Source organism: Dasypus novemcinctus, chromosome 14 (genome assembly GCF_030445035.2).
Source record: "Dasypus novemcinctus isolate mDasNov1 chromosome 14, mDasNov1.1.hap2, whole genome shotgun sequence".
Taxonomy (NCBI): Eukaryota; Metazoa; Chordata; class Mammalia; order Cingulata; family Dasypodidae; genus Dasypus; species Dasypus novemcinctus.
The window spans coordinates 66,468,054-66,494,864 of NC_080686.1; the positions used below are offsets into that span (position 1 = coordinate 66,468,054).

The 26,811-nt window shown below is 38.9% G+C and overlaps 2 protein-coding genes across 3 annotated transcripts in view; one reads left to right on the forward strand and one right to left on the reverse strand.

Moving 5' to 3' along the window:
- The window catches only part of SLC25A32 (solute carrier family 25 member 32), a 29,917-nt gene extending 23,119 nt beyond the window's left edge, over positions 1 to 6,798 (reverse strand). For both annotated transcript variants that reach the window (XM_058275852.2, XM_004457577.5), the window contains exon 1: positions 6,504 to 6,798. In XM_058275852.2, coding sequence (XP_058131835.1) covers positions 6,504 to 6,657 — 154 coding nt within the window. In that variant the 5' untranslated portion in view covers positions 6,658 to 6,798. The remainder of the gene's footprint in view (positions 1 to 6,503) is intronic.
- Positions 6,799 to 7,016: 218 nt separating this feature from the next.
- Positions 7,017 to 26,811, forward strand: part of DCAF13 (DDB1 and CUL4 associated factor 13) — a 33,099-nt gene continuing 13,304 nt past the window's right edge. The window contains exons 1-6 of the mRNA XM_058275851.2: positions 7,017 to 7,263; positions 9,375 to 9,574; positions 10,567 to 10,674; positions 13,674 to 13,763; positions 16,054 to 16,209; positions 21,626 to 21,703. Coding sequence (XP_058131834.1) covers positions 7,194 to 7,263; positions 9,375 to 9,574; positions 10,567 to 10,674; positions 13,674 to 13,763; positions 16,054 to 16,209; positions 21,626 to 21,703 — 702 coding nt within the window. The 5' untranslated portion in view covers positions 7,017 to 7,193. The remainder of the gene's footprint in view (positions 7,264 to 9,374; positions 9,575 to 10,566; positions 10,675 to 13,673; positions 13,764 to 16,053; positions 16,210 to 21,625; positions 21,704 to 26,811) is intronic.

Here is a 26,811-nt window from a genome sequence, read left to right on the forward strand (position 1 = left end):
GCAAAATTATAAACACTTAAATGTATGAAATGCTAAAGGAATACATAAGGACATCTCTCAAGTAAAAACAAAAACTTCCTTCATACTATTACCTCCCTATCTCTACTCCCAATCCGTTCACAGCTCCGTAAAGAGATTACCACAATCACAGCAGGAGGTTTCTTATCACCATTTTCTTTTCAGTTAACTGCAAAGTGGCTTGGACCTCCATCCCTTTTCTGCAAGTGCTCTCACCAAGGACCTCTAAATGCACTTCTTATACGAACTTATTAGCAGCACCTGACACTGTTTACCTCCTAAAACATTCTCTTCCTTTGTCTCTTACACACAACACCCTCCTGATTTTCCTTCTATTACTCTGGCCGCTGAATCTTCCTTTAGAGCTTCCTTTTCCTCTCACCACCTCTTAAATGTTGATTTTTATAGGCACTTTTCCCACTCTAGAAGGGTGGTTCCTCAACCACTAGTAGCTTCAATTGCCATCTTTGTGCTAAGGTGTCTATATCTCTAGTCCTGGATCTCATTCCTAACATCCAGACCTTGCTACCGCTTTTACTTTGCATAAAAGAAGCGTCAGTCTGGCGGCATCTTTTAGTTTTCCTGCATTTTATCCTTAAGCTACACCAAACTACACACTCATGGTTTCAAAGCAAGAGCATATGCTATGGACTTAGTACATATCAATAAGAACTGAGAGCAGTGACACAAATAGACATCTGCACACCCGTATTCATAGCAGCGTTATTCAAGATTGCCGAAAGGGGGGAACAACCCAGGTGTCCATCAACCGATGAATGGATAAACAAACTGTGGTGTATACACACGATGAAATATTATGCAGCTATAAGAAGAAATGAAGTTGTAAAGCATATGACAACATACATGAATCTGGAGGACATTATGTTGAGTGAAGCAAGGCAGACACAAAAGGTCAAATACTGTGTAATTGCATCACTATGGACTAAATATATTGTGTAACATTGTATGATTCTATTTATATAAAATGTAAATATAAATCAATTTATGAAGATGAAAATTTGATAACGGTTACGTAGGGCTAGGGAAAGCACACTAAGGGGTGTAGAGTTTTTGTTTTTGGAGTAATAAAATAATTTAAAAATTTTTTGTGGTGATGAATAAACAACATTGTGATTATACTAAAAGCCATTAATCACACATTGATTGTAAGGCATGTGAACATATCTTAGCAAAACTGCTTAATAAATAAGTAAATAATTGTGCAAGAATAGCCATAAATAGCAGCTATGTACAGCAGGGGAAACAGAGAGAGACTGAGAGGTGAAGAATTTTCTTGTCTGTTTTACTATTATTGTTGAAATAATGAAAATGCTATAATAATGATTGAAGTGCTGTCTGCTGTTCTTGTTATTGGACTTTACAGTTTGGTTACTTGACTAACATTATAGATGTAGTCATATTGTCTACGTTCCTTCACCAAAATTCACACATCCTTAACATGCATATTATTATTAGACTTTCAGTTTATCTTAGAAAATTATAAATTTTACACCTCATTCACATTCTTTGTTGGGCTCTCTCTTATTCTGGATGACTTGAAATTAATAAAGTTAGAAGGGGTCTCAAGAGTCATTCAACCCAACCTTTCCACGCAATACAAGCTCTGTCATCCAACCTGTCATTTCAGTGATCAAAAGGCAGCTAGTTTCATTTCTGAGCACCACCACTTTGCCAGGCCTGTTATTTCCACCTAGCCTACATATGCTCTTTTGATCAACCCATGGTAAGGCAGCTACCCTTTCCACCTGACAGCTCTCTGAATATCTTAAGATTTCTGTTTTTGTTTTTCCTTCAAGCTAAACTATTTCCTCCAGTCACTTCTCACATGAAATATTTTCTAATCTACCACTGCATATCTTCTTCTGGAATAAGTTCCAATTTGTTCCTGAACTTACTGAAAAACCACATTTGGTTTAATGGTACACTCAGGACTAAAACTCCCTGTCACCGGATATCACAATTTTATTAAAGGGTTCAATTACATAAAAGCATTAAAACTACAGTAGAGGGGGACTTCTGGGAAGATGGCAGATTAGAAATATACAGGACTGTGCTCTCACAGAAAAATAGCTAGGACAGGCAGAAAGGGCCTGGAAAAAGAAGTTCTAGGGTATAGGACACCAGGGGAAGGCTGAACACTGCCCACAAGACAGGCACAGAAAAGGCACCCAGACTTTAAGACCAAGTAGACAGCAGCTGTAGCTTCCAGTGCGGATCCCCCACCTGATGAGCAGAAAGCATTGAATTCTCCGGCCTGTGGCTACAAACAAAGGGGGCCTCAGGGATCTACTTCCCCAGGAAATGAAAGAGAGGACACAAGGCTGATTCAGCTTTTGACCCACAAGTTTGGTCTGCTGTGTCCCAGAAGCTCTTCCAGGCCAAACCTGGGACCTCTCATGTGACAGGCAGATACTCAACCACTTGAGCCACATCCACTCCCAACTCTGTTACTTTTCTAATCAGGTTTTCAAATTCTTTTTTTTCTTAAGATTTATTTATTTATTTCTCTCCCCAAAAAAGAAAACAAATGAAAAAAAAAAACAACTCTTGGAAGCTGATGTGGCTTAGAGATTGAGTACCAGTTTCCTACATACAAGGTCCCAGGTTCAATCACTGGCCCCGCTTCTCAAAAAAAAAAAAAAAAAAAAAAGTAACAAAGCTCATAGGAATGAAAGATACAATAGATGAGATAAAAAGCACATTAGAGGCATACGGAGTAGACTAGAAATGCTAGAAGAAAGAAAGAATAAGTGATAAAGAAGAGCTGAAATCAAAGAGAGAAAAGAATGGAAAAAATTGAGCAGCGGTTCAGAGAGTTGAATGATAACATGAAATGCAACAACATAAGTGTCATGGGAGCTCCAGAGAAAAAGGAGAAGAGAAAAAAGGCAGAAAGAGTATTTGAGAAAATAATGGTTGAAAATTTCCTAACGCTCATGAAAGAAGCAGGGCTTACCAGTCAGAATAAATCTGAATAGACCTACTCTAAGACAATACTACTCAGCATGTCAAAAGTCAAACATAAAGAGAAAATTCTGAAAGCAGCAAGAATGAAGCAAACCATCACATAAAAGGAAAACCCAGAATAACTTAGTACAGATTTCTCATCAGAAACCATGGAGGCAAGAAGACAGTGATATAATACAATTAGGATACTGAAAGAGAAAAACTGCCAGCTGAGAATTCTTTATCTGGCAAAACTGTCCTTCAAATATGAAGTTGACTTTAAAATATTCACAAACAGAAACTAAGTGTTCCTAAAAAAGAATCTGCTCTTGCAGGAATTATTAAAGGGAGCCTTACAACCTGAAAAAAGACAGGAAAGGCTTGGAGGAGACTGTAGAAGGCAAGAGTAGCAAAAAGGATAACCAAAAGAGTAAAAAGACAGACGAAAATTAGACATATGAATCAAAGAATAAAATGGTGGAAGTAAATAATGCATTTATAGTAATATCATTGACTGTGAATGGATTAAACTACCCAATCATAAGATACAAGCTGACAGAATGGATAAAAGAACATGAGCCGTCCATATGCTGCCTATAAGAGACTCACTCACCTTAGACCCAGGGGATAAACCGACTGAAAGTGAAAGTTGGAAAAAGATATCCCACACAAACAATAACCAAAAAAGAGCAGGGATTAGCTATATAATAGCAGATGAAACAGATTTCCAAGGCAAAAAAAGTTATGAGATACAGAAGGCCATTAAATATTAATAAAAGGGACAATCCACCACGAAGAAATAACAGTCATAAGTGTCAATGCCACCTAACCAGGGTACCCCAAAATACATAAGGCAAACTCTGGCAAAACTGAAGGGAGAAATAGACATCCAAATTAATAGTTGGAGACTTCAACACACCACTGACATCATCATATAGAACTAGACAGAAGATCAACAAGGAAACAGAACGTGAACAATATGATACACAATATGTTTGTAATTTATTATACAGGTATGACAGTGATTAAAAGGGAGAGTAAATTACTAAAAGGAAAGCTAAAATATGTAACATGGGACTGTATAGTATAGTAAAACCTTATGTGAAATATGAATACGGGTAATATCACATCTATAAGACTGTTTTTCTCTGAAACTGAATGAATATATGTTAATGTTACAAGATGTTATTATCAGACCAAAAAAACCCATTGTGATAAGTGAAAGAAACCAGACACAAAATATTACATATTGTATGATTTCATTTCTACAATATGTAAATATAAATCTATTTATAAATATGAAATTAGGTTAATTATGTAGGGCTGGGGAAGGACAGAGGGATTGAGAGGTGACTGCTTAGGGGTGTGAAGCTTTTCCTTTTGGAGTAATGAAATTGTTCTAAAATTTTTTTGTGGTGATGCACAACATTGTGATTATACTAAAAGCCACTGATATACACTTTGGATAGATTGTATGGTATGTGAATGTATCTCAATAAAACTGCTAAATAAATTAGAACAGCCAGAAACAGCAGCTACGTACCACAATGAGAGACTGAGAGATGATGAATTTTTTTACGTTTTTTCAATTATTGAAATAATGAAAATGCTCTAATAAGACCGAAGTGATGAGTACACAACTATGTGATTATGCCAAATAACACTGGTTGTACACTTTGTTGGATGGTATGTTTTATTAATATGTATCAATAAAATTGGTTTTTTAAAAAAAAACTCATTTTATTTCAGCATTGATGCTGATGACCAATCAACTATTTTGATGTCATTTCCTCATCTTCCTAATTTTTTCTCTTTTCTGTCACTGTTTGATAGTCACCCTATAAACTTTATGATAAAGCCCTTCTTCAGTTCCAAGACTGTTAACTGAGTCCTCCCATCTAATCTCAACTCTTTATCTATCACCTCAGGCCTACAGTTCTCTTAATATTCTCCCTATTTCAACAGAATGACCCATATTCTTAGGTACCAAGAATTCCCTTTCAGTTCCTCACACATAGTCAGCTTCTTAGCACTGTTTTAAACTCACCAGGTCAGCAACACTAGTCTTCAATGATCATCTCAACTGTCACTTCTGAGCCTATAATACAAAATACTTCTGAAAAAAAAAAAAAACACCACCAAGTCATACACGACACTGGCTGCCAAGTCCAAAAGTCTTTTCTTCATGTTCAAGTCACTGTACACCAGGAATTCCTAGAGGTAGTATGCCTCCAGGATTCTAGAGTTAGAACTGCCTGGGCTCAAATCACAGATTCATCTTTACAAACTTATGACTTGGGCAAGTTAGTCAACTTGTTATCCTCAGTTCCCGTACCTATATAAATGGGGACAATAATTTCCAGGAAAGTTGAGTAGTAAAGGAGATAACACATGAAAAGTTTTTAGTTTTCCTTGCTCTTTCTAGTAAATGCTCAATGAACGATACTTCTTAACATAATTATTATTTATGCATGCATAGTAGACTCCCTGCAATTAGATGCCATGTGGATTTTCTTTTTTTGGGAGAGAACATGCTATAATTTTACACTAATTTTCCTTCACATGTAAATGGCTTCATTTCTCCTCTCCAGCTACTTAAATATTAGTCTTTTGATAGTGAACTTCAAGATCTAATCTTGCATGAAACTTTGATGGATATATATGGCCACCAGCAATCACAATTCAATTAGATAAGCCATTTTTGTAGGTCAAATTCTCAAGGTAGAACCTAAGAAGTTGTAATAAGATAACTGAAATACCAGAAAACACTTTTCCAAATTAAATTATCAAAAATAATCACTAAAGCTATCTTTTCCAGAATTTAGTATTGTTTAATTTCTAAAGTTTTGCTAATTTCAATACACTTAATTCAATAAACTTAAAAAACAAAACCGTATTTAGAGTCTAGCTTATTCCCTTATAAAGTATCACACTATAAACACGAAAAAACCTTCAAAAAAAGTATGCTATCCTAAACCTAATTTCACTATCTACTAAGAATTACTCCCGACCCGCAAAGCACGTGCATTTTTCCTTTCAGCAGAGCTGCCAAACACGTGGCTACCCTCGAGACTCCCAAGTACCGACAAGCGTGGGAAGAAGAATTTGCCCATTTGAGGGCTAATCCTTTCTACAGTTTTATAAATCAGGCTTTGAGTCCCATATTCTACGTCAATGAGGATTCTTCTCAGACATTTCTACTCACACTTACGTTCCTCAAAACTAGTTCCAGGTAAGCCAGGCCAGAAGCATTCTCTCCAACGCTCTCCTCCTCAAAACTCGGAAGAGGCAGAGAAGATCAAGACCTCTTTCTGAATTTCTAATCACCCAGTTCAGATGATGTGGCAGCCAAAACCCACCTCCACCCCTTCCCCCCATCCAGAAGTGATAGCGCCGGCAGGGGCTCTCTGACTCTGAAACGATGAAGTGCGGGGAAAAAACCGCTAGGGTTGGGAGATGCGGTCCAGCAATGAGATGACGAGGGGGAAGTAGTAGCCCGAGGCTGAAAAGATTCTCACCAGCGAAGCGGATCTTCACGAGGTCCAGCGGATGGAGAGCGAGGTTGGACAGGACACCACCGCTTACTCCCGCCACCAGATTCTCGTACCGGACATGGCGGAAAATCGTGCTCCACGCCGACGACCCAGAGACCGACTGGCCCGGGCCCGTCATAGGCTCAGGGCCCGCAGACACCACGGCACCCAGAGCCGCGGAGGTGGAACTAGAAGCAGTGGCCGCCACCGTGGCGACGGTCGCGGCCCGGGAGCAACAGAACCGCGGTGCGCGAGTCACTGACCGAGTGCACTTCAAGGACTCGCGCACCGACTCGGACGCCAGAAAACCGGAGCGAAGCCGGGAGACCCTAACCCTGAGGGCGGGGCGGGGCGGGCAGCTGCACTTCACACTGGCGGAGAACACGAAGGACGAGGTACTCTCGCCAGCGCCGAGAGACTATTGGGCTTCGCCCGCGGCTGCTTCAGGACGTGGGAAAAGGTTGGGAGGAAACAGTCGAAGAAACGCCCCCTGCCAACCTTAAAGAACTGTAAAACTACGGAAAGCCGCAGGACTCAGCTGAGCCTGTCGGTTTCCAGTTTGTGTAAGTCATGTGACAGGAAGGAGTTTAGAAGCGGAAGTTGCATGTGGCGGAGGAGGTGGCTGTGACTAGAACCCGGACGGAAAGGCTCCCCGGGCGGGAACGAGCTGCAAAAATGAAGGTGAAGATGCTGAGTCGAAACCCGGACAACTATGTCCGCGAAACAAAGTTGGACCTACAGAGAGGTGAGACTGGTTGGTAGGGAGAAAGGGAACCTTTTAGAGGCCCTGGGTTCTGACCTCGGCTACCTCGGAGTAAACTTGGGGGGAGCTTGGTACTCCTGTTTCTTTCTCCCGCTGTTCTCTTTCGCCAAGGCAAACATTTCATTTAAGGCAGGGGCAGGACTGGGTAGCAGATAACTCCCCTCCTTCCAGTCGTTTTTGTTTTGTTTTGCAAGAATTTCCTTTAGTGGCACGTGGGAAGTAGTTAAGTTTGTGTGGGAAGCTCCCGCCTTCTAGCTTCTGTGGCTCGATTGTTCTCAGGTTCCTTTTTCTCTTGAAAAGCCGAGCCTGAATGAGCCAAACTTGTGAATTAAAGGGGTAGAAGAGTTAAACAGGTTTTTTAAAACCTTTCTGCTGCTCTGACTTCTGGCCACTTCACTGCTCATTAAGTATTCCTGGATGTAGGAAGAGACAAAGATGAAACATAACCCCGTAAATTATCTTACTAAAAACTCTTGTGTAAAAGTTTGAGGAAATGATTAAAGTGAAGTTGAGTTTTAATTGACCGTACTGGCCTTCTCTGTTAACATGCTGATCACTGAAAAATTACCAGACCTATTCATAAGCCCCAAAGAACAAAAACTAACCGTGTGTAAACAGTATATTTCAGGTGAGGAGAACAGGCCCTGAAAGTAGGGTAAGCAGAATCATTATTTGTTTTTAGACATTGAAATTTTTTTGACGTGTGGGCTTAGAATTTTTTCCTACCCATAATTATTAACTGAGACAACATGTTTGACAGCATAGAAGAGTTAAGAACATGAATTCTGGAGTCTTACTGCCTTGGTTTGGCTCCACTGCTTAATAGACAAGTTCTTTAATCTCTGCATTTCTGTTTCTTCATCTGTGAAGTGGGATATAGTAATAGTACTTATCCTATAGGAGGGCCATAAGGATTAAAGGAATTAACATAAGGTGTATAGAACAGTGCCTAGCACATGGTAAGCTCTATATAAGTGTTTTTTAAGTAACTAAACAAAGTGCTCAATAAGTAATTATTTTATAATATGTTCAGAAGACAACTTGGCTTACCTCCCAATACAATGTTTAGCAATTAATGGTGTTCACTGCCCCACAAGGAGCTTAGAGTTCAGATAAACAAACATTCATCATGTACTCATTTTGTGTCTGGCACTGTTCTAGACATGGGGTGTACAAATGAAGAATGTTTTGGAAGCCTTGCTCAAGAGAGCTTACAACTCAGTTGAATAGGTAGGACATATAGAAGGCGAAGCTGTGTATCTGTAGGGTCTAGTTACATAGCAAGATGCATACATTCTATGATTTTCTGGCAATTTTCAAAATGTTTCTAGACAGCAGGTCTTTTACTTTTGTATTCTTCATAGTGCTAGGCATAGAACAGGGTCCCTCAGAAAGGCTTATCGAAAACAAGTATCTTCAAAACAATACAATTTACAAAAATGATGGAGTGGGGAGTAGGTTATATGGAAACCTCTTATGTTGTTTTTTTTTTTTTTCCTAATGTAACAGTCCTTGTGATCTATTAACTTTAACTTTTTAAAAAAATGTCAAAAAAAAGAGAAGTGGATTTGGCCCAATGGATAGGGCGACTGCCTACCACATGGGAGATCCAAGGTTATACCCAGGGCCTTCTGACCCGTGTGATGAGCTGGCCCATGTGCAATGCTGATGCGCACAAGGAGTACTGCGCCACTCAGGTGTCCCCCGCGTAGGGGAGCTCCACGCACAAGGAGTGAGCCCCATAAAGAGAGCCGCCCAGCGCGAAAAAAGTGCAGCCTGCCCAGGAATGGCGCCACACACACAGAGAGCTGATGGAGCAAGATGACGCAACAAAAACAAGACACAGATTCCGGGTGCTGCTGACAAGAATACAGGTGGATACAGAAGAACACACAGGGAGTGGACACAGAAAGCAGACAACTGGGGCGGTGGGTAAGGGGAGAGGAATAAATAAAAAATCTTTAAAAAAAAAACGCAAAACATTAAGGCTATAAAAAATAAATAAAATTTAAAAAATAAGTTGCAGTAACTGGAAGACGACAGGAAATATTAAATGTGAATTATTTTATTAAAAGGAGTCATTATTATTTCAGTTCCAAGAAACTATGATCCTACCTTACATCCTTTTGAGGTCCCACGAGAATATGTAAGAGCTTTAAATGCTACTAAACTGGAACGGGTATTTGCAAAACCATTTCTTGCTTCCCTGGATGGTCACCGAGATGGAGTTAATTGCTTGGCAAAGCATCCGAAGAGCCTGGCTACAGTCCTTTCTGGGGCATGTGATGGAGAGGCAAGTGTCATTCTACATGTTAGTATTTTAAACTAAAAATAGTTATATTAAAAGTATTTTTTTATTCTTGAATTACTTAATGCTTTGATTTTAGTCTTTCCTTTGTCTTTTTTTTTGTTAATTCTCAAGACTAAATTCTATTAGAAGTAGTAACTTCTTGTCTTAAACCTAAGAAATTAAGAACATCGTAGACTTGAGGCTCACATTGATAGTAAATAAAATAGTGACTTGTGTTTACAATAAAGATATTTAAGTGTGAGGTTTTTTTCACAGAGGGTGTTAAGATTCAGTATTTTGGGAAGTGGCTGTGGCTCAAGCAGTTGAACCCCGTTTACCATATGGAGGATCAGGGTTCGATCCCTGGGACTTCCTGGTAAAAAAAGAAAAAAGAGTGTCCCAGACGTTTGTGGCACAGCAAGGTGCAGGACCCCGTGTGGCAAAGCAACGCACTAAAAAGATGACATAACCAGATAGAAAAGAAAAAAAAAGTGACAAAAGATTCAGCACTTCAAGAGAGCAGATGTGCCTCAAATGTTTGAGTGCCTGCTTCCCACACGGGGGGTCCTGGGTTTAGCTCCTGGTCCATCCTTACAACAACAAGCAAAACAAATGAAAAAACCAACTTGGGGAGCCAGAGTGGCTTAGTGGTTGAGCACTGGCTTCCCACATCTGAAGTCCCAGGTTTGATTCCCGGCCCCAGTACCTACAAAAAAAAACAAACAAAAACTTCAGTTTCCCACTCTAGTGAGAATAAAGCTTTGAAATACTTTAAACTAGAATTAACAGTATTTGACAGATTGAATTTTCTACTTGTTGAAATACTTACTCAAGTAATATTGCATTATTTTAATCCAGGGGATTTGTTTTTAGCTCTGGTAGAAAGATTTATAGCCTTTTCAGTTTTAAATATATTTTTCTTGGAATGCAGTATTTCTATGCCTGAACATTTATATTTATAATTCACTGAAATTTCCTGGTATGATTTATCATAGGTTAGAATTTGGAACTTAACTAAGAGAAAATGTACCCGTACAATACAAGCACATGAAGGTTTTGTACGAGGAATATGTACTCGCTTTTGTGGGACTTCTTTTTTTACTGTAAGTATAATGCAATTAAGTCATTAAGACTTTCCAACCCCTGTAAAACTCATCTGATTGAATAGATTATCTCTTGAGTTCATTTATTTACTCCAGGCCCCTTTTGGCATTTCACAAAACAATATTAAAAGCCCTGAAAGCTTCTTCTTTCTTTTATGTAATCTAGTCATTCCCATATTTTGAATTTTTACAGAAATAACAGCATATTATTGAACTTAACATTCTTTAAAACTCAGAGAAGTAGGATGGGAGGGGAGGCTGGAAAGGTAATTTGGCTTATTCTTAATTTTATACTAGCATAAGGAATTTGTATACAGTTTTGCAGATGGTAGGGGACATTGAATGTTTTTAAACAGGGAATGTATTTAACTTGTGCTTTGAGATGATGAATTTGGCAGCAGTGGGGTAATCTGGTTTTGATAGTCTGGGCAGGCAACAATAAGAGGCAAAGCTAAGGAAGAGAAACAGTAGAAATAAATGATTGGACTTGAGAACATTTTGGAGGTTGAGTATCAAAAGACTTGGCAACTGAGTCAGAGGTACCTAGGAAGATAGTGGTTCCTGTTAAAAATAGGGAAGTCAATCAGCAAGTTTAGAGGAGAGTGGAAATGGGAAGGGTCTGATGCTGTATGTTGGATTGCCAGTGGGCTATTCAAGTAAAGGTGTCTGTCAGACCTTTACAGATCCAGAGGTAAAGAGGTCAGGAACTAAGTCAGAGCTCAACTCGGCACTGTCAATATGAAAGTTAAGCTTGAAGCCTGGTATGACATCACTGAAGGGAGGTGAGAAGGGTTAACATAGTAGAAATACAAAGATATCAGGAAGTAGCTTTGGTTAATGCCTCCAGAAGTGGCCAGAGAACTAGGAGACCCTGAGAATGAGTGTAGTGTTTCAGGAGGAAGGGATATTCAGTTGTATGAACTACTACAAAAGATAATGAGGATGAAGGTATATGAAAAATAGACAGTTAAAGGTGTACTTCTTCTCTTTCAGTTCTAATAATGATAGCAGTTTGTATATTTTCATTCCTTTTAATCTTCTATACAGCAGTTGGTATATATGTACACACTAACCAGTGCATGTAGATCTTCCTTATTTATTGTTGACTTACTGAAGAACATGTCAAATAACATGCTGGGGGTAAAGCCAGATTGCAAGGAAATAATAAAGGAAAGAGATGATTTCTGAAAAATCTGATAGCTGCCTATATATATTTGAAAGATTGTCAAGTGGATTACAAAATAGACTTCTTTGCACTCCATAGAGGAGCATTAGAAAAAGTGTTAAAAGATTTGATTTTGGTGTAAAGAACAACACTTAGGTGCTGTCAAAAACCAAAATAGGCCACCTTGCAAAACATTCAGTTGCACTTCATTACAGGGGCAGGCAAACTGCCTGATCTTGTCTCTAGTATTTATTCTAGAAGGGATTGGGTGAAAAGTTGGAGCTGACAGCAGCTGATATCTCTTCCAGTTGGTTATTCTTCTGAATATATTGGTTAATTTAAAATACCAGCCAGAGCATTCACTGTTTTTTATTTTTTATTAACTTGAAACGAATGAAGGTTGAAGATATTTCATATTCACCATTTATTTCTCCTTTTTTTTCAGATATTTGTAAGTATCGCCACTTGCTAGCGTAATAATAGCACCTATGTTTTCACAAATATTGTTTTTATATAGTGTTATAAAAGGTAAACCTTTATTACCCAAATTTCGTAGTATTTAAGAAATCCCAATCTGTAGTACCAACAGGTCTTCTTCAACTTACCCATATACTGGAGCCAGACATGTACTGTGTGACTATTCAGTTATACAAAATGTTCTTAAATCTACCTTGGGGGAAGTGGATGTGGCTCAAGTGATAGGGCCTCTGCCTACTGTATGGGAGGACCCAGGTTCGATCCCTGGGGCCTTCTGGTGAAAAAGAAGAAAAGAAAACATGCCCATGTGGTGAGCCAGTGCTCGCACAAGTGAGCCAAAACAACAAGGTGATGGTACAACAAAAGAGATGAGGGGAGAGTCAAGGCGTAGCGCAGCAGAGACCAGGAACTAATGTGGTGCAATTGACAGGGACCCTCTCTCTACATCAGAGGTCCCTAGGGTTGAGTCCCATGAATCCTAAAGGAGAAAAACAAGAAGAGAAGACAAAAAGAGAAGTAGATAAAGAGGATCACACAGTGAATGGACACAGACAACAAAAACAGGGTGGGGGAGGGAAGGGAAGAAAAAAAAAATCTAGGGATTAATGGTTTCCTTGACTTATACTCAGTTGATTATATAGGACAACTCAGTCATTAGAAGAATTCTAAACTTGAGCTTGCAGACACTGTCATTAAAAAAATTGTCAGAGTCTTCCAGAGGTCTGCAGACGAGAGTTTGAAAACTATTGCCCTAATAGGTTCTGGAGTTTTGTGTCATGCAGAGAAGAGCTTTATCCACTCCAAGATGATAAAAAATATCTTCATCTAGTATTTTTATGTGTTTTGTTTCATTTTTTACATTTAAAATTTTCTGAAATATTTTTGCATGTAAGACATCAGATGAGGCTCAAATGTATTAAATGACTAACCTGATAATCGCAGTGTTCTCTTATTGTAATCCATTTCCCATCCAGTTTGAAACACTACCTTTATCATAATAGGACTTTTTTTTTTTTGCCATATTTATGAAACAACTTTGTTCGTACTCTAGTTTTCTTTTTTTTTACTTTTTTTATTTTTTAAAGAAACTTTGTTTACATAAATGTTACAAAAAATATATCAAGTTTTCTTTTGCTCCTTTCATACTATTTTATTTTTTAGCTTTTTGTGCTTTATGTATCTTCACTATAACAAGGTAGATGACAAATGGATAACAAGTAAATCAATAAATATGATACAGGAAGGATATGCTATATCCTATTTTTAAAACTGGATATGTTTATAATTTGATCTATATGTTGGCAAGTTTATAATTTATAGCTGTTCTTCATCATCAAAATAAAACAAATATTTCTAGGTTGGTGATGACAGAACTGTGAAGCACTGGAAAATGGATGGACCAGGCTGTGGAGAAGAGGAAGAACCACTGCATACAGTGTTAGGAAAGGTACTAAAATAAATTGACCATACTTTGCCTATTAAACTTCTCTTACTTAAAATTATTTTATAGTTATAGATTCAAAAAAAGATGAAAATAAGAAATGAGAGAGGGAAGCAGATTTGGCTCAATGGATAGAGCGTCCGCCTACCACATGGGCAGTCCAGGGTTCAAACCCAGGGCCTCCTGACCTGTGTGGTAAGCTGGCCCAGACACAGTGCTGATGTGCGCAAGGAGTGCCCTGCCATTCAGGGGTGTCCTCCGTGTAGGGGAACCCCACATGCAAGGAGCGCACCCCGTATGGAGAGCCGCCCCGCGTGATTAAAGTGCAGCCTGCCCAGGAGTGGGGCCGCACACACAGAGAGCTGACACAGCAAGATGACTCAACAACAAAAAGAGACACAGATTCCCGGTGCCGCTGACAAGAATACAGGCAGACACAAACACGCAGTGAATGGACACCGCAGACAACTGGGGGGGGGGGAGGGGAGAGAAATAAAACAAATCTTTAAAAAATAAAAGAAATGAGAGATACTTTAGGTAGCAATAATTGACCTATTATTTATTTTTAAATTTCTCTCCCCGCCCCCCCCCCCCCACCAGTTGTCTGCTCTCTGTGTCCGCTTATATTCTTTTTCAGCGGCACCGGGAACCTGTATCTCTTTTCGTTGCGTCGTCTTGCTGCGTCAGCTCCCGTGTGTGCTGCCCCACTTCTGGGCAGTCTACACTTTTTTCATGGGGCGGCTCTCCTTACGGAATGCACTCCTTGCACATGGGGCTTCCCTGCGTAGCACGACATTCCTTGCGCACATCAGCAGTGTGCGTGGGCCAGCTCACCACACAAGTCAGGAGGCCCTGGATTTGAACCCTGGACCTCCCATGTGGTAGGCGGATGCTCTATCAGTTGAGCCAAATCCGCTTCCCTAACCTATTTTAAATAATATTTAATACAATCCAAGTGCCTTGCTGCTAAAAATTTGAACAATTCTTTGGTGTTCACCATAGTAGTGTTTGATTTCTCTTTTCAGCTAGAGAATGCAATAAGACATTGCCTAATGTAAGGCCAAGAAGGAAAATCTATAAGATATGAAAGTTCAGAAAAATTAGTACTTCAGTTTAAAAGTCTTGATTTATCTCATCATGGATCTTACACAAAACAGATTTCCTTGCTTGAAAGACTCCTTTAGGCAATGAAGAATATAATAATGTGATACTTTTTCTTATCATTTATGTTTCATACATATTGTACAAATCAGATGATACAGCTTAATTGTAGCTTAAGTTTATTCATAACGTTTGGCCTACCCATGATTTATACTGCTTACATTTTGATATTAAGCAAAGGAAATACTGAAATTAGATGTAATCTTTAAGCTAAATATGTATATTTTTAAGAGCACGTCATTCCAGAATTATGGTTAGCATACATTTAAGTTCGGCTTTTTTGGTTTCAAAAGATCTAAATGTTCTTAAAGGGATGTGGAGATGGGGTATGAGTATGCAGTAGGACTAATTTTTAGGAATTAGTAATTCCTAAAAGCGGTTTCATTCCTGTGAAATGCCTTTTCTCAAAGAATTCCAAAAGGTTTTGAAATATTTTGTCTTGCCCCAATCTCTGGTATTTGGAACAAATTTTTATTGTAGAAAAGTTTTTGGACTCACCTCCATGAATAGAAAATTAATTAGAAACATTTATATCCTGCTAAGCGTACTTAGAAGCTTCAAGTGTTGGCTAAGTAATTCTCTTCAATTAGTTTTGCAAACGTTTTTTCCCATATAGTGCAAAGGTAAACTTTGATCTAGCCCTGAGCAGATTAGATTAATGATGTTTCAGGTGAATAATATCAAGTTTATAAGATTTTATTGTTTTTAACAATATTAGCATCCACCCCCTCTCAACCTTATTCCTTTCCCCAAATTTTTTGTTATCTGTGTTTTTGTTCTGGCAATCACTATTTTATGTGTTAACTGTGGACCTAAGGTTTTCAAAAATTACCTTTGCATGTCATTACTTGGTTCCAAAATGCTTCAGTACCCAAGGATGATTTAAAAGTAATTTCAATGACATGTAGTCAAACTTAAATATATCCTATGCTAACAATTTTCTTTATTCTCAGTATTTTTGATGACAAACATGACTACGGTATATTTCCCTTTAAGTAGGGGCTTCAAAGAAGTTTCTCCATGAACAGGAGTTTTCTTACAAAATTGAATGTGTAGATACATATATTGAAAATACTCTGCAGATTGAAAGTAGCAACAAATGGACCCATCTGTAACAACCTCTTTGCTTTTAAAGACAGTATATACCGGAATTGATCATCACTGGAAAGAAGCTGTTTTTGCTACATGTGGACAGCAGGTGGACATTTGGGATGAACAAAGAACCAGTCCTATATGTTCAATGACCTGGGGATTTGACAGTATAAGTAGTGTTAAATTTAACCCAATTGAGGTAATGTTCCTTTTTAAAGTATATTCTACTTATTGTTTTCTGATTGTTTTAATAATATGCCTTTTTTGCCTCTGTTTAGGAAACTTGAATGTGTGATATAAGAATTTTCTGAATGTTAAGTATTCTGGCATTTGGTCAGTTTTCCAGATTCTATCTGAGTTTTATCATCTTTGGTCAGATCTTAACATGTTTGCTTATAATTCAGTCCCATTTGTCTATATTAAGCATCTTTGGAAGAGGATTGTATGCATTTGCTCATGGAGATTGGAATCCAAGCAAATACTTTACGGTTTAACCTTAGTTTTTACTCATACCTTCAACACTTAGGTTTCACAGATTTCATCATTGCATCTTTAGGAAAACATTATTTTTTCTTAACCTTCTTTGAGGCCAGATGGATCATGGAGTATTCTCTATTTATAAAAGTGAGAAGGGCACCAGTGCATCATAATAATATGCATGATTATTATTATACTATATGATAATTACATTTATAATTTTCTTTGCTCAGAAGTCTGATTTGTGATTCCCAGCTCCTTCCAGATCTATGGGGAGCGTTGGAGATTGGCCATTACTTATTGTGTATTCAGGTCCAAATTTAGGGGAAAAGGCTACCCTGATGACTAAGCTAGCCCTTGGACTCTAACCCTTTCTTTTAGCTTTTTCTGAACATATAACAGTAGGTGAACCCATCACCTAGAGGTTTCAGTAGAGATGCCTTTTTCCTGAAGAAAAAAAAGGAATTGTTGCATGAAGAAATTTTAGAATTTCTTCAGAGGCTGTCTTGGAAGGTGGTACTTCCTTATGATAGGAGACTATAAGAGAGAATTTTGACATGTGTTACACTCTAAGAGGGTTATTAAACTGATAAGAGCATAAATAAGAGTAGCGGGGTGTAAAAATATTTGTATAATGTATTGGGACATGAGGTGCTGCAATGTGATGTGAGCTTGCCCTGGAGACAGAGGAAATCCCTCTGCCACCAACACAGACCTAATACACAGTCCTTAGAGAGGATACAGGTCTAGAACAGGATTAGCAGATTATAGTCTATGGGCCATCTGCCTGTTTTTTATTAAGTTTTACTGGAACACAGCCATGCCTATTTGTTTACATATTTCTATAGCTGCTTTTGTGCTATAGTGGTAGATTAATTGTGAAAGAGACCATATGGCCTACAAAGCTATTTATTATTTGACCCTTTACAGAGAAAAGAATCCTATTCCTTGATCTGGAACATCCTTTGATTACATCTTCCTCACTCTGTACTCCATTTCCCTTGTCAGTGTTCCCTTGGTTGTAGAAGGGAAGTATAGCATGAAAGGGCAAGTCAACTTTGCTGAGCAGGGCTGAGGTAATACCATGCAGAGGCAGGCCATAAACACAGGTGATGTGTTAGGATCATTTATGTCCTACTGGGGGTGGAGTTAGCTGGAACTGTATATCCTGCCATTGTGCCTTTGCACTGACCTGGTATAAGTCTCAGTTTTTCTCTATATTTTTTTATTTTTAAAATCAGTTTAATTATACCTCAGTGTACATCATAGGTTTGTTGTGAGTGTAAAATGTGATAATGTATGTGAATGTTTTTTAAAAGTGCTTCCCAGATTCAAGGTGATGATATTACTATTAAAAAAGAAAAAAAGCCAATAGAACGGACAAATATTGATTCCTACTTCTCTCAGGAACAAACAAGATCTTTTCCTTCTCTGTTTTGGTGAACACCTAAATCGGAAGACCCGATGGCAAATTCGAAAATTATTAGAGATGACCTAGCAACCATATTTTTTCAGGCTTGTCAGTAAGACAACTCTATTTGTCCAGCTGTGTTTCTTTATTAACCCTATGAACTGACTTAGTGGAGAAAACAAATGGTGTGCATGCTGCTTATCTTATATTAAACATAATGGAAAGGGCACGTTCCTGTGAGCAAATGGAGTGTATTTTTCTCCTCTAATCATTAATAATTAATTTTCTGTTAAAACATTGAAGCCTGGAGCACTGCTGAAGCCAAAAATTTTTGCTGAGCATTGCTACATTTTGCAGTGTGAAAGTTGGCTTTCAATCTGGCAGAATTTTTTTGCTTTGCCTAGATCAAAGTCTTTGTTTTTAGAAACAGAATTTGGTCAACCTGGAGGTGACATAATTAGAAGCCAAGAAAAGTTGAGTCCTTTAACTAGGGGAAAGTCTCAGAGAGGCAGTGACGAAAAAAGGAGAGTTTGGGAAAGGACTGGGAAGTCATGATTGTAGCATTAGCTTTAATCATAAAGCTTTATTTAAACTGTGTATCAACATAAGTGGGAGTCAGCTGGCCATACAGGTATTTAGTAAAGAACCCCAATTCATCTTATGCTTGCAATGGGAAGTAATGGTAGGCAGAATGAGATGTTGAGTGTCAAGAACCGTGAGTGAGGAGGAATGGTACTTCAAATGGTGGGATTCAAGGGGTCCATTAGTGGTAGAGAGCAAATTTTCACTTAATACTCACCAAGCATTGTGTAAGTACCTTGCACATTAATAATTCATTTAAAAATAAATATTTAGAAAACAAAAAAGCTAACAAAATTTAGAAAAAACAAAGAAAAAATATTTTAAGCATCTTGAAATAATTGGACAAAGGTCAGTTCTTATTTTTACAGAAAGTTAAAGAAATGTCTAATAAAGCAGTCAGTACATTCATATAATTAGGAAACATTTATTACAGATAACTAACCTTTAAATGACACTGCCTAACACAGCTTGGGTTGCATATTCTCAAATTGTAGATAAGTCTTTGGAAAACAGCCCTAAGTTTCAAAAGCCATAAGTACGTTCCCACCTTTGATTCAGTAATCCCACTCTAAAACTCTATCCTAAGAAAATAATTCAAAAGAAGAGCTAATGTATCAAAATGATTATCAAAGTGTTATTTGTAATAGCAAAAATTAGTATACAAATCTTAGTCAAGAAATGGATAAGTTAAAATATACTTTTTTATAAGTTAACAGTATTCTCTTCACTATTGTCACACCTAAAATACATGCATAGGAATTTGACAATGAAAATACTTAGAGTTCTGAGATTATGGGTGATTTATTTATTTTTTTAAATTATTTATTTATTTTTTTTTTAAATTACATTAAAAAAAATATATGAGGTCCCATTCAACCCCACCGCCCCCGCCCCCCACTCCCCCCACAGCAACACTCTCTCCCATCATCATGACACATCCATTGCACCTGGTAAGTTCATCTCTGAGCATCACTGCACCCCATAGTCAGTGGTCCACATCATAGCCCAGACTCTCTCACGTTCCATCCAGTGGGCCCTGGGGGGATCTACAGTGTCCCGTAATTGTCCGTGAAGCACTATCCAGGACAACTCCACGTCCCGAAAACGCCTCCACATCTCATCTCTTCCTCCCGTTCCCCACACCCAGCAGCCCCCACGGCTACCGTTCCCACACCCATTCCACATTTTCTCTGTGGACATTGGATTGGTTGTGTCCATTGCACACCTATGTCAAGTGAGGGCTTAGATTCCACATGGGTACTGGATGCATTCTTCCCGCTTCTAGTTGTAGACACTCTAGGCTCCATGTTGTGGTGGTTGACCACCTTCAACTCCATGTTAGCTGAGTGGAGTAAGTCCAATAAGTCAAAGTGTAGGAGCTGAAGTCTGTTGAGGCTCTGGGCCTGGATGTCATATTATCAGTCCAGAGATTCAAATCCCCTACATATATCTTAAACCCAGCACCAACTACAATTCCAATAAAGTAGCATGCAAGTCTTGTGAAAAGAGATCCCCTCTGAGTCCAATTCCATCACGCAGAAACACCAGCTCCAAAGAAGGGCCATCTGTCATGGCAGTGAACCCCTTCTGCCATGACCATAGAACCCGTGGGTCTCTTTATCCCTCAAAAGAACCAATACCTGGGGTTGTATCTACCTTATCTGTCTCTTAGACTCTGTTCAGTTGTACATAGGGGTATTCCTTCTGACAGCCTCCAGACTCTTTTTTAGAGACTCACAGCCTTATAATCTCATTTCTCCTTTCCATTTCCCCCTTACATTAGGTCAAACCGCTTCCCGAAGTCATGTTATTATATGTAGACAGGTATATTCTGCTGTTCTGCATTGAATCTTTAATTCAAGGTCATTTTCTAGTTGCTTCTTCAGCTGGTATGTGGTAGTGATCCCTCGGTGCCAGGGAGGCTCATCCCCGGGTGTCGTGTCCCACGCTGGGGGGAATGCATCACATCTACACGCTGAGTTTGGCTGTGAGAGTGGCCACATTTGAGTAACATGAAGGCTGTCAGGAGGAAACCCCCAGGCACAATGCTACTCTAGGCCTTGTTCTTATTGCAGGTGTATAGGCTCAAAAGTGTAGCCATTAGTATCAAGAGCCCACTGTTGGGCCCTCCTTCCTTCCTGGTTCTTGCCGTTGCACCTGGAGGATTGCCGCTGCTCTCCCAGGGCCCACAACAGTGACCCCCCGGCCAGGAGCCCAGTACCCCCCCAGCTGTTGTTTTTAATTGTTTCCACTATGAGTATATATAGACATTACCATATAGCCTGGGCATATGCCCTGTATAACTCCCTGTCAACCATATATATCTTGTCAATAACATCCCATATCAGTATTCCTCCGCTGCCATTGTTGAACCACTCTGTGATCCAAAACTTCCCGTAAAGTGAATCCCAACATAATGTCAGCTTCAGAAGAGTCTTAGATCACCAAAATTCATATATACAATATACAGTATTTCCCCAGATCCACCATAAAACCTTTTCCCTTCCACAGCAATAATCTTTTAACTTATTCATATCATATTTCCTGAAACTGATGTACAGATTCCGAAACTATAGTTTTCAAACAAGGTAACATTTGTGCTTACTATGTGGTCCATACTTTAGGTTGTACAGTTTTCTAAATTTTTTAGTTATCCTATGTTTTGTCTTATGGTTTTCATTATTAGTCTGTCGTCCCCTATATGTTTTTGGTGTAATATTAGCTGTTTTATATTCATCCTCGCGTACTCTCACATAACTCCTCTTTTGCCCCCTTATTTACCTTTGTTCCATCCATTGCACATCCATTTTCCCCTCCCCTTAGGGCCCACAACGCCTGCCAATCTAATGCCCTGGGAGCCGTCCTTTCTCACGAGAGATACAGTTCTCTCTATTCGACGGCATTAGTCTTCCCCAGGATATGGGTCCACCCCACCCAATGGTAGAACCCACCTTGGCAAAATGAGCCTTCAGCTATTCCCTCCGGAGTCCGTATGGGTGATTTATTGTGCCCACTTAAAATAGACTTTAATGTTATAACTGTTTTAACATAACCATGAAGAATAATTAAATCCATTTGTTCACTGAACGGACAGGTTTGCTGCCAGGCTTGACTTTTAATTGTTGATTGTTACACTTATTTTTAGACATTTCTTTTGGGAAGTTGTGCTTCTGACAGAAATATAGTATTATATGATATGAGGCAAGCTACTCCTCTGAAAAAGGTGAGTTTCACATTTGTGCTTTGTAAAATGTTAATGTATTTCACTGTAAATCAGAGTGACTGCAAATATGGGGCAAACGGTTTTTAGGAATTTTAAATTGTTTAAATTTGACATTGTTTTCAGAGAGGTTCTGAGAACCCAAAGTGATGATAGTGGCATTCTCTCAGCTCTGCATTGCCATTTAGAGACCCTTACATGTCCACTGTTATGCAAAAAACCTACCTTTGAGGTTCCTGCCATCTAACTCTGTGACCGATTGTCTCCTCACTGCTGCCTCACTCTTTGATGTTTGGTATCTGATAGTCTTCTCATGTATCCCAATTCCTGCCACCTACCAGGGTGATTTCAGCTTTCAAACGACCAGTCTATCTGGATTCCTTGTCTGGCTGCCCTCCAGCTTCATTCATTTATACTGTACCTCAGTACATCACTCCTTTGGCCCTTACCCAGAAACACTTCAGTGCTGTCCCTAACCACAACTTTCTTTCCTTCCAACTCTGATTCTCTTACCCCCTTCCTACCTATTTAAATCTTAGTGAGACCAATTGTCCCTATATCCTCCTCCTCTTACCCGGTCCGTTATTCCTGGAAGGCATAGTTTTACTGCCTATTCAGCTTTGTCTCCATTGATGGAGTTAATAAAAAAATCACTGAGTACTTACTCAGTTAGGTAATAATCTAGATACTAGAATAAGCCACAAGATTCTTTTTGTGCTGCTTGTATGTTTAAATTTCATTATAGGTTTTGTGAAAACCACAAATATGAAAATCCCAGTTCACTAATTTAGACTAAAAGATTATTTTTGCTATTTACCAGTCATAAAATTCGTTTTAATTGGGAGCTCCCCTATTGTATATAAGGTAGGTCTGGAATTGCACACAATTTCTCAGACCACATGGATTGCATAAAGTCACTATAGATTTCATGGAGCCCCACCTCTAAAAAGTGGGCGTAAAATATGTGTTCAGTGAACTTTTACTTTCTAAATCTGTATCTGACTACAGCAGTTATTTAATAGCAATGTTAAATATTTATTTCTTTGTGAAAGATTTTTCTAGGAAAATGTAAAGATGACCTAATTGACTTTTTAGCATGAAGTTAGAATTACATGTAGACCGTGCTTTATGATAGAAATTAAGTCTCTCTTTTCTCAGAGAAATACATCTTTACACATGTTTTGTGAATGCCTAGATAGAATTGTACTGGTTATCCTGCAGCCATTTCTAGAAGAATCTTTCCACAGGGAGTTATATGTTTTTTGTTTTTGTTTTTGTAAAGTTGTATTTTATTTATTTCTCTCCATCCTTGGTTTTTTTTTTTGTTTTTTTTTTTTTTTAAAGATTTATTTATTTAATTTCCCCCCCTCCCCTGGTTGTCTGTTCTTGGTGTCTTTTTGCTGCGTCTTGTTTCTTTGTCCGCTTCTGTTGTCGTCAGCGGCATGGGAAGTGTGGGCGGCGCCATTCCTGGGCAGGCTGCTCTTTCTTTTCACGCTGGGTGGCTTTCCTCACGGGCGCACTCCTTGCGCGTGGGGCTCCCCCACGCAGGGGACACCCTTGCGTGGCACGGCACTCCTTGCACGCATCAGCGCTGCACATGGCCAGCTCCACACGGGTCAAGGAGGCCCGGGGTTTGAACCACGGACCTCCCATATGGTAGACGGACGCCCTAACCACTGGGCCAAAGTCCGTTTCCCCCTACATCCTTGTTGTTTGTACTCACTATCTGTTCTCTTTGTCTGTTCGTTGTGTGCTCTCTGTGTCTGCGCATATTCTTTTTTTTTAGGAGGCACTGGGAACCGAACCTGGGACCTCCCATGTGGGAGGGAGGTGCCCAGTTGCTTGAGCCACTTCTGCTCCCTGCTTATTGTTTCCTCATAGTGTCTCCTCATGGTGTTATGTTGTGGCATCATCTTGTTGCATCAGCTCACCTTGCCAACCTGTCATGCCAGCTCGCTGTCTTGTACATCTTCATTAGAAGGCACCAGAATCCGAACCCAGGACCTCCTGTGTGGTAGGCAGGTGCCCCACTGCTTGAACCACATCCACTTCCCTATAGATTTGTTGTTTTGCATTTTTAAATAATTTTTAATTGTCTTTTTTTTAAAAGGTACATAGATCACAAATAATGTTACATTAAAAAAAATAAGAGGTTCCCATATACCCCACCCCCTCACCTATAGGTTTTTTAGTGTGGTGACTTCACTGTATATTTGGGCTGACTTCAGAAGTGATATTTTTGATGAATGCTAATGTTACAGAGTAGAGAAAATAGGAGGCTGTTGAACACTTTTTGCATGTTAGAACAGCTGTGGTAATTCATTAATATTATTCAGTGAGACTTATAAATAGCACTATATAGCAGTGATACTGACACCATTTTAATGTCAAATATATTTGAAAACATACTTAATAATATAGTTCTAGTAATAGTATGAAATCATTACATATTAAGAACTGCTGTTTCCACTCTATGGAACTACTTATAACAAGGTTTTAAGCTATAAATAAACAATTTAGGAAATCCGTATTCTGGTTGTCCTCAGAAATTAAAAAGTAGTTGCATGACATTGCAATGTATATTATGATAACTTTAGTATTAAGTCCTCTGCAGCAGGCTTTTTTAAGATTTTTTTTTTCAATTTCCCCCCTTTCCCCCCAGTTGTCTGCTCTCTCTGTCCATTCATTGTGTGTTCTTCTGTGACTGCTTCTATCCTTATCAGCAGCACCGGGAATCTGTGTTTCTTTTTGTTGCGTCATCTTGTTGTGTCAGCCCTCCGTGTGTGCAGCACCATTCTTGGGCAGGCTGCATGTTCTTTTGTGCTGGGTGGCTCTCCTTACTCCTTGCGCATGAGGCTACCCTACACGGGGGACGCCCCTGGTGGCAGGGCACTCCTTGCGCACATCAGCACTGTGCATGGGCCAGCTCCACACGGATCAAGGAGGCCCAGGGTTTGAACCACGGACCTCCCATGTGGTAGGCGGACGCCCTGTCCATTGGGCCAAGTCCGCTTCCCTGCGGCAGGCTTCTTAACATCTCTCTCATCCAAAATTTGTTTTTTTGTTTTCTTGTTTTTTGTTTTTTGTTTTTTTGAGATACTGGGGGTGGGAATTGACCTAGGAACTTGTATATGGTAAGCTGGCATTCAACAACTGAGCCACATAGGCTTCCCTGAATTGGTTTTATCGTTTGTTTGGCTTATTGTTTTTGTTTTTTCAGAAGGCACTGGGAACTGAACCTGGGACCTCCTGTGTGGGAGGTGGGAGCTCAACTGTTTTGAACCACATCCGCTCCCTCATCCAAAATTTTAAAGTAACATCAGTGCCCTTCCAGGATAAAACCCAATGTCCTCAGCCTAATAATAGAACTTTTCTAAAGCCTTGCCTTTCTTTTCCCTCTTTATCCACCATGCAGTATATTTTTTCAACATGTCTTCTAATGCTTTCCAGAGAAATATTCTTCTGTGTAGTCCTCTGAACATTTTTTGCTCTTCTTTACCTTTGTGATGCTATTTCCTTTTGCCTAGCGTTCTCCTGTATTTAGGTCTGATCTAATCCTATAGGCTTTTACGGCCTCGCTTAAAACCTCTCTTGTCCCTCATTTCTGAACAGTCTGCAGCTATCTGCTTATTCTTGTCTCCACTCTGGAATTTCATGGTATTTGCTTTATAACTTCATATTTTTACCTGAGTTGTAATTTTTTTCCATTGAATTTATTTTACTGTTTTGGAATTAGACTAAGCTAGTTCTTTGATGTCAGATCTTCTTTATGTCTTTCATAATGCCAGTAAATTTTAGGCATGTAGTTAGTACTTATGGAATTGAAAGTTTTTAAACTATAAAAGCATTGCATTACATTACTCAGTGGTGTAATAATACTTCAGACTCCGTGATTATCATAGGCCATGTACAATGTTTTATTCTAGGAAGTTTTATAACTAATTCAGATAATGAGCTTTATTTGTTTAGTTACATGCTTGGATGGGTACTAGTTTGACTGTTTGTTTAGATAAATGTTATCCTGATCAAGGTGATATGTTTCCCAATAGGCAGTCATTCCAGACCTTAGATATCAAAGCTTAATAAAATTTTAAGCTGACTCTGAAGAGGGAGAGAAATGTTGTTGATGAAGAGAGGAGTGTTAGTGTAAGTTCTGGTTTCAATTACTAGAATTCTGGGGGCACAGAAAGGGCTATACATCATATCTGTAGCAATGAACCCATTGTCATAGTCCTCATGTAAAAGAAATGCTTTTTAATGTTTTGTTTTTGCTGTTCCTAAACATTTTTATAACATGAAGTAGAATGCAGTCATTGAAGTTTGAACTAGGTAAATAGAATAATCTTTCCAAAATACCACTTCAATCATTTCACTCATTTGTATGATATAGTGGGAAGATTGATCATACATGAGCTTTGGCTTTAGGCTTTAAGTGGGTAACAGTTTCTTTTTTCTGTAAAATACTGATAGTAATAACTACGTTTCAGCACTTTGGTTAGAATAAAACATAAAACATGGTATTTAAAGCATATTAAGGTCTGTCAACATGCAAGTCACCTAGGTGGATGTACAGATTATTAGATGATGCTGTTTTCTATTATTTCTGTGTTCTATCCACTAAACTATCACTGTTTCTTCTGTCTTTTCTAAATGCGGTAGTTCTCAACCAAGGGTTGTACTTTACCCCAGATATGTGTTTGGAAATATAGGAGGGCATTTTAGAGGCTGCTCCTGGTATTTCCTGGGCAAGTGTATGAGGGGCTAAACACCCTACAATGGGCAGTCACACAACAAAAGATTGCCCTACCCTAAATGTCAATAGTGCGCTGGTAAGAATACAGATTATTATAGAACAGCTCAAGTCATGCTAGTCTGTTGAAACCTTTCCTCTCTACACAGACCGTACACTCAACACCATTAACTTTACCTCTACTTTAGTACATTTGTAGACATGTCTCGTTTTCCTGACTAAAATATACATTATTTTGAGGTTAAGTGACCATTTATTAAAACATTTTTATATTTTTCATTATTAACCACTTTGCTTGTATATTTGAAAGCAGTTGTTGATTGAACTAGGTGCTAAACACACAATAGGTGTTTACTAAAAA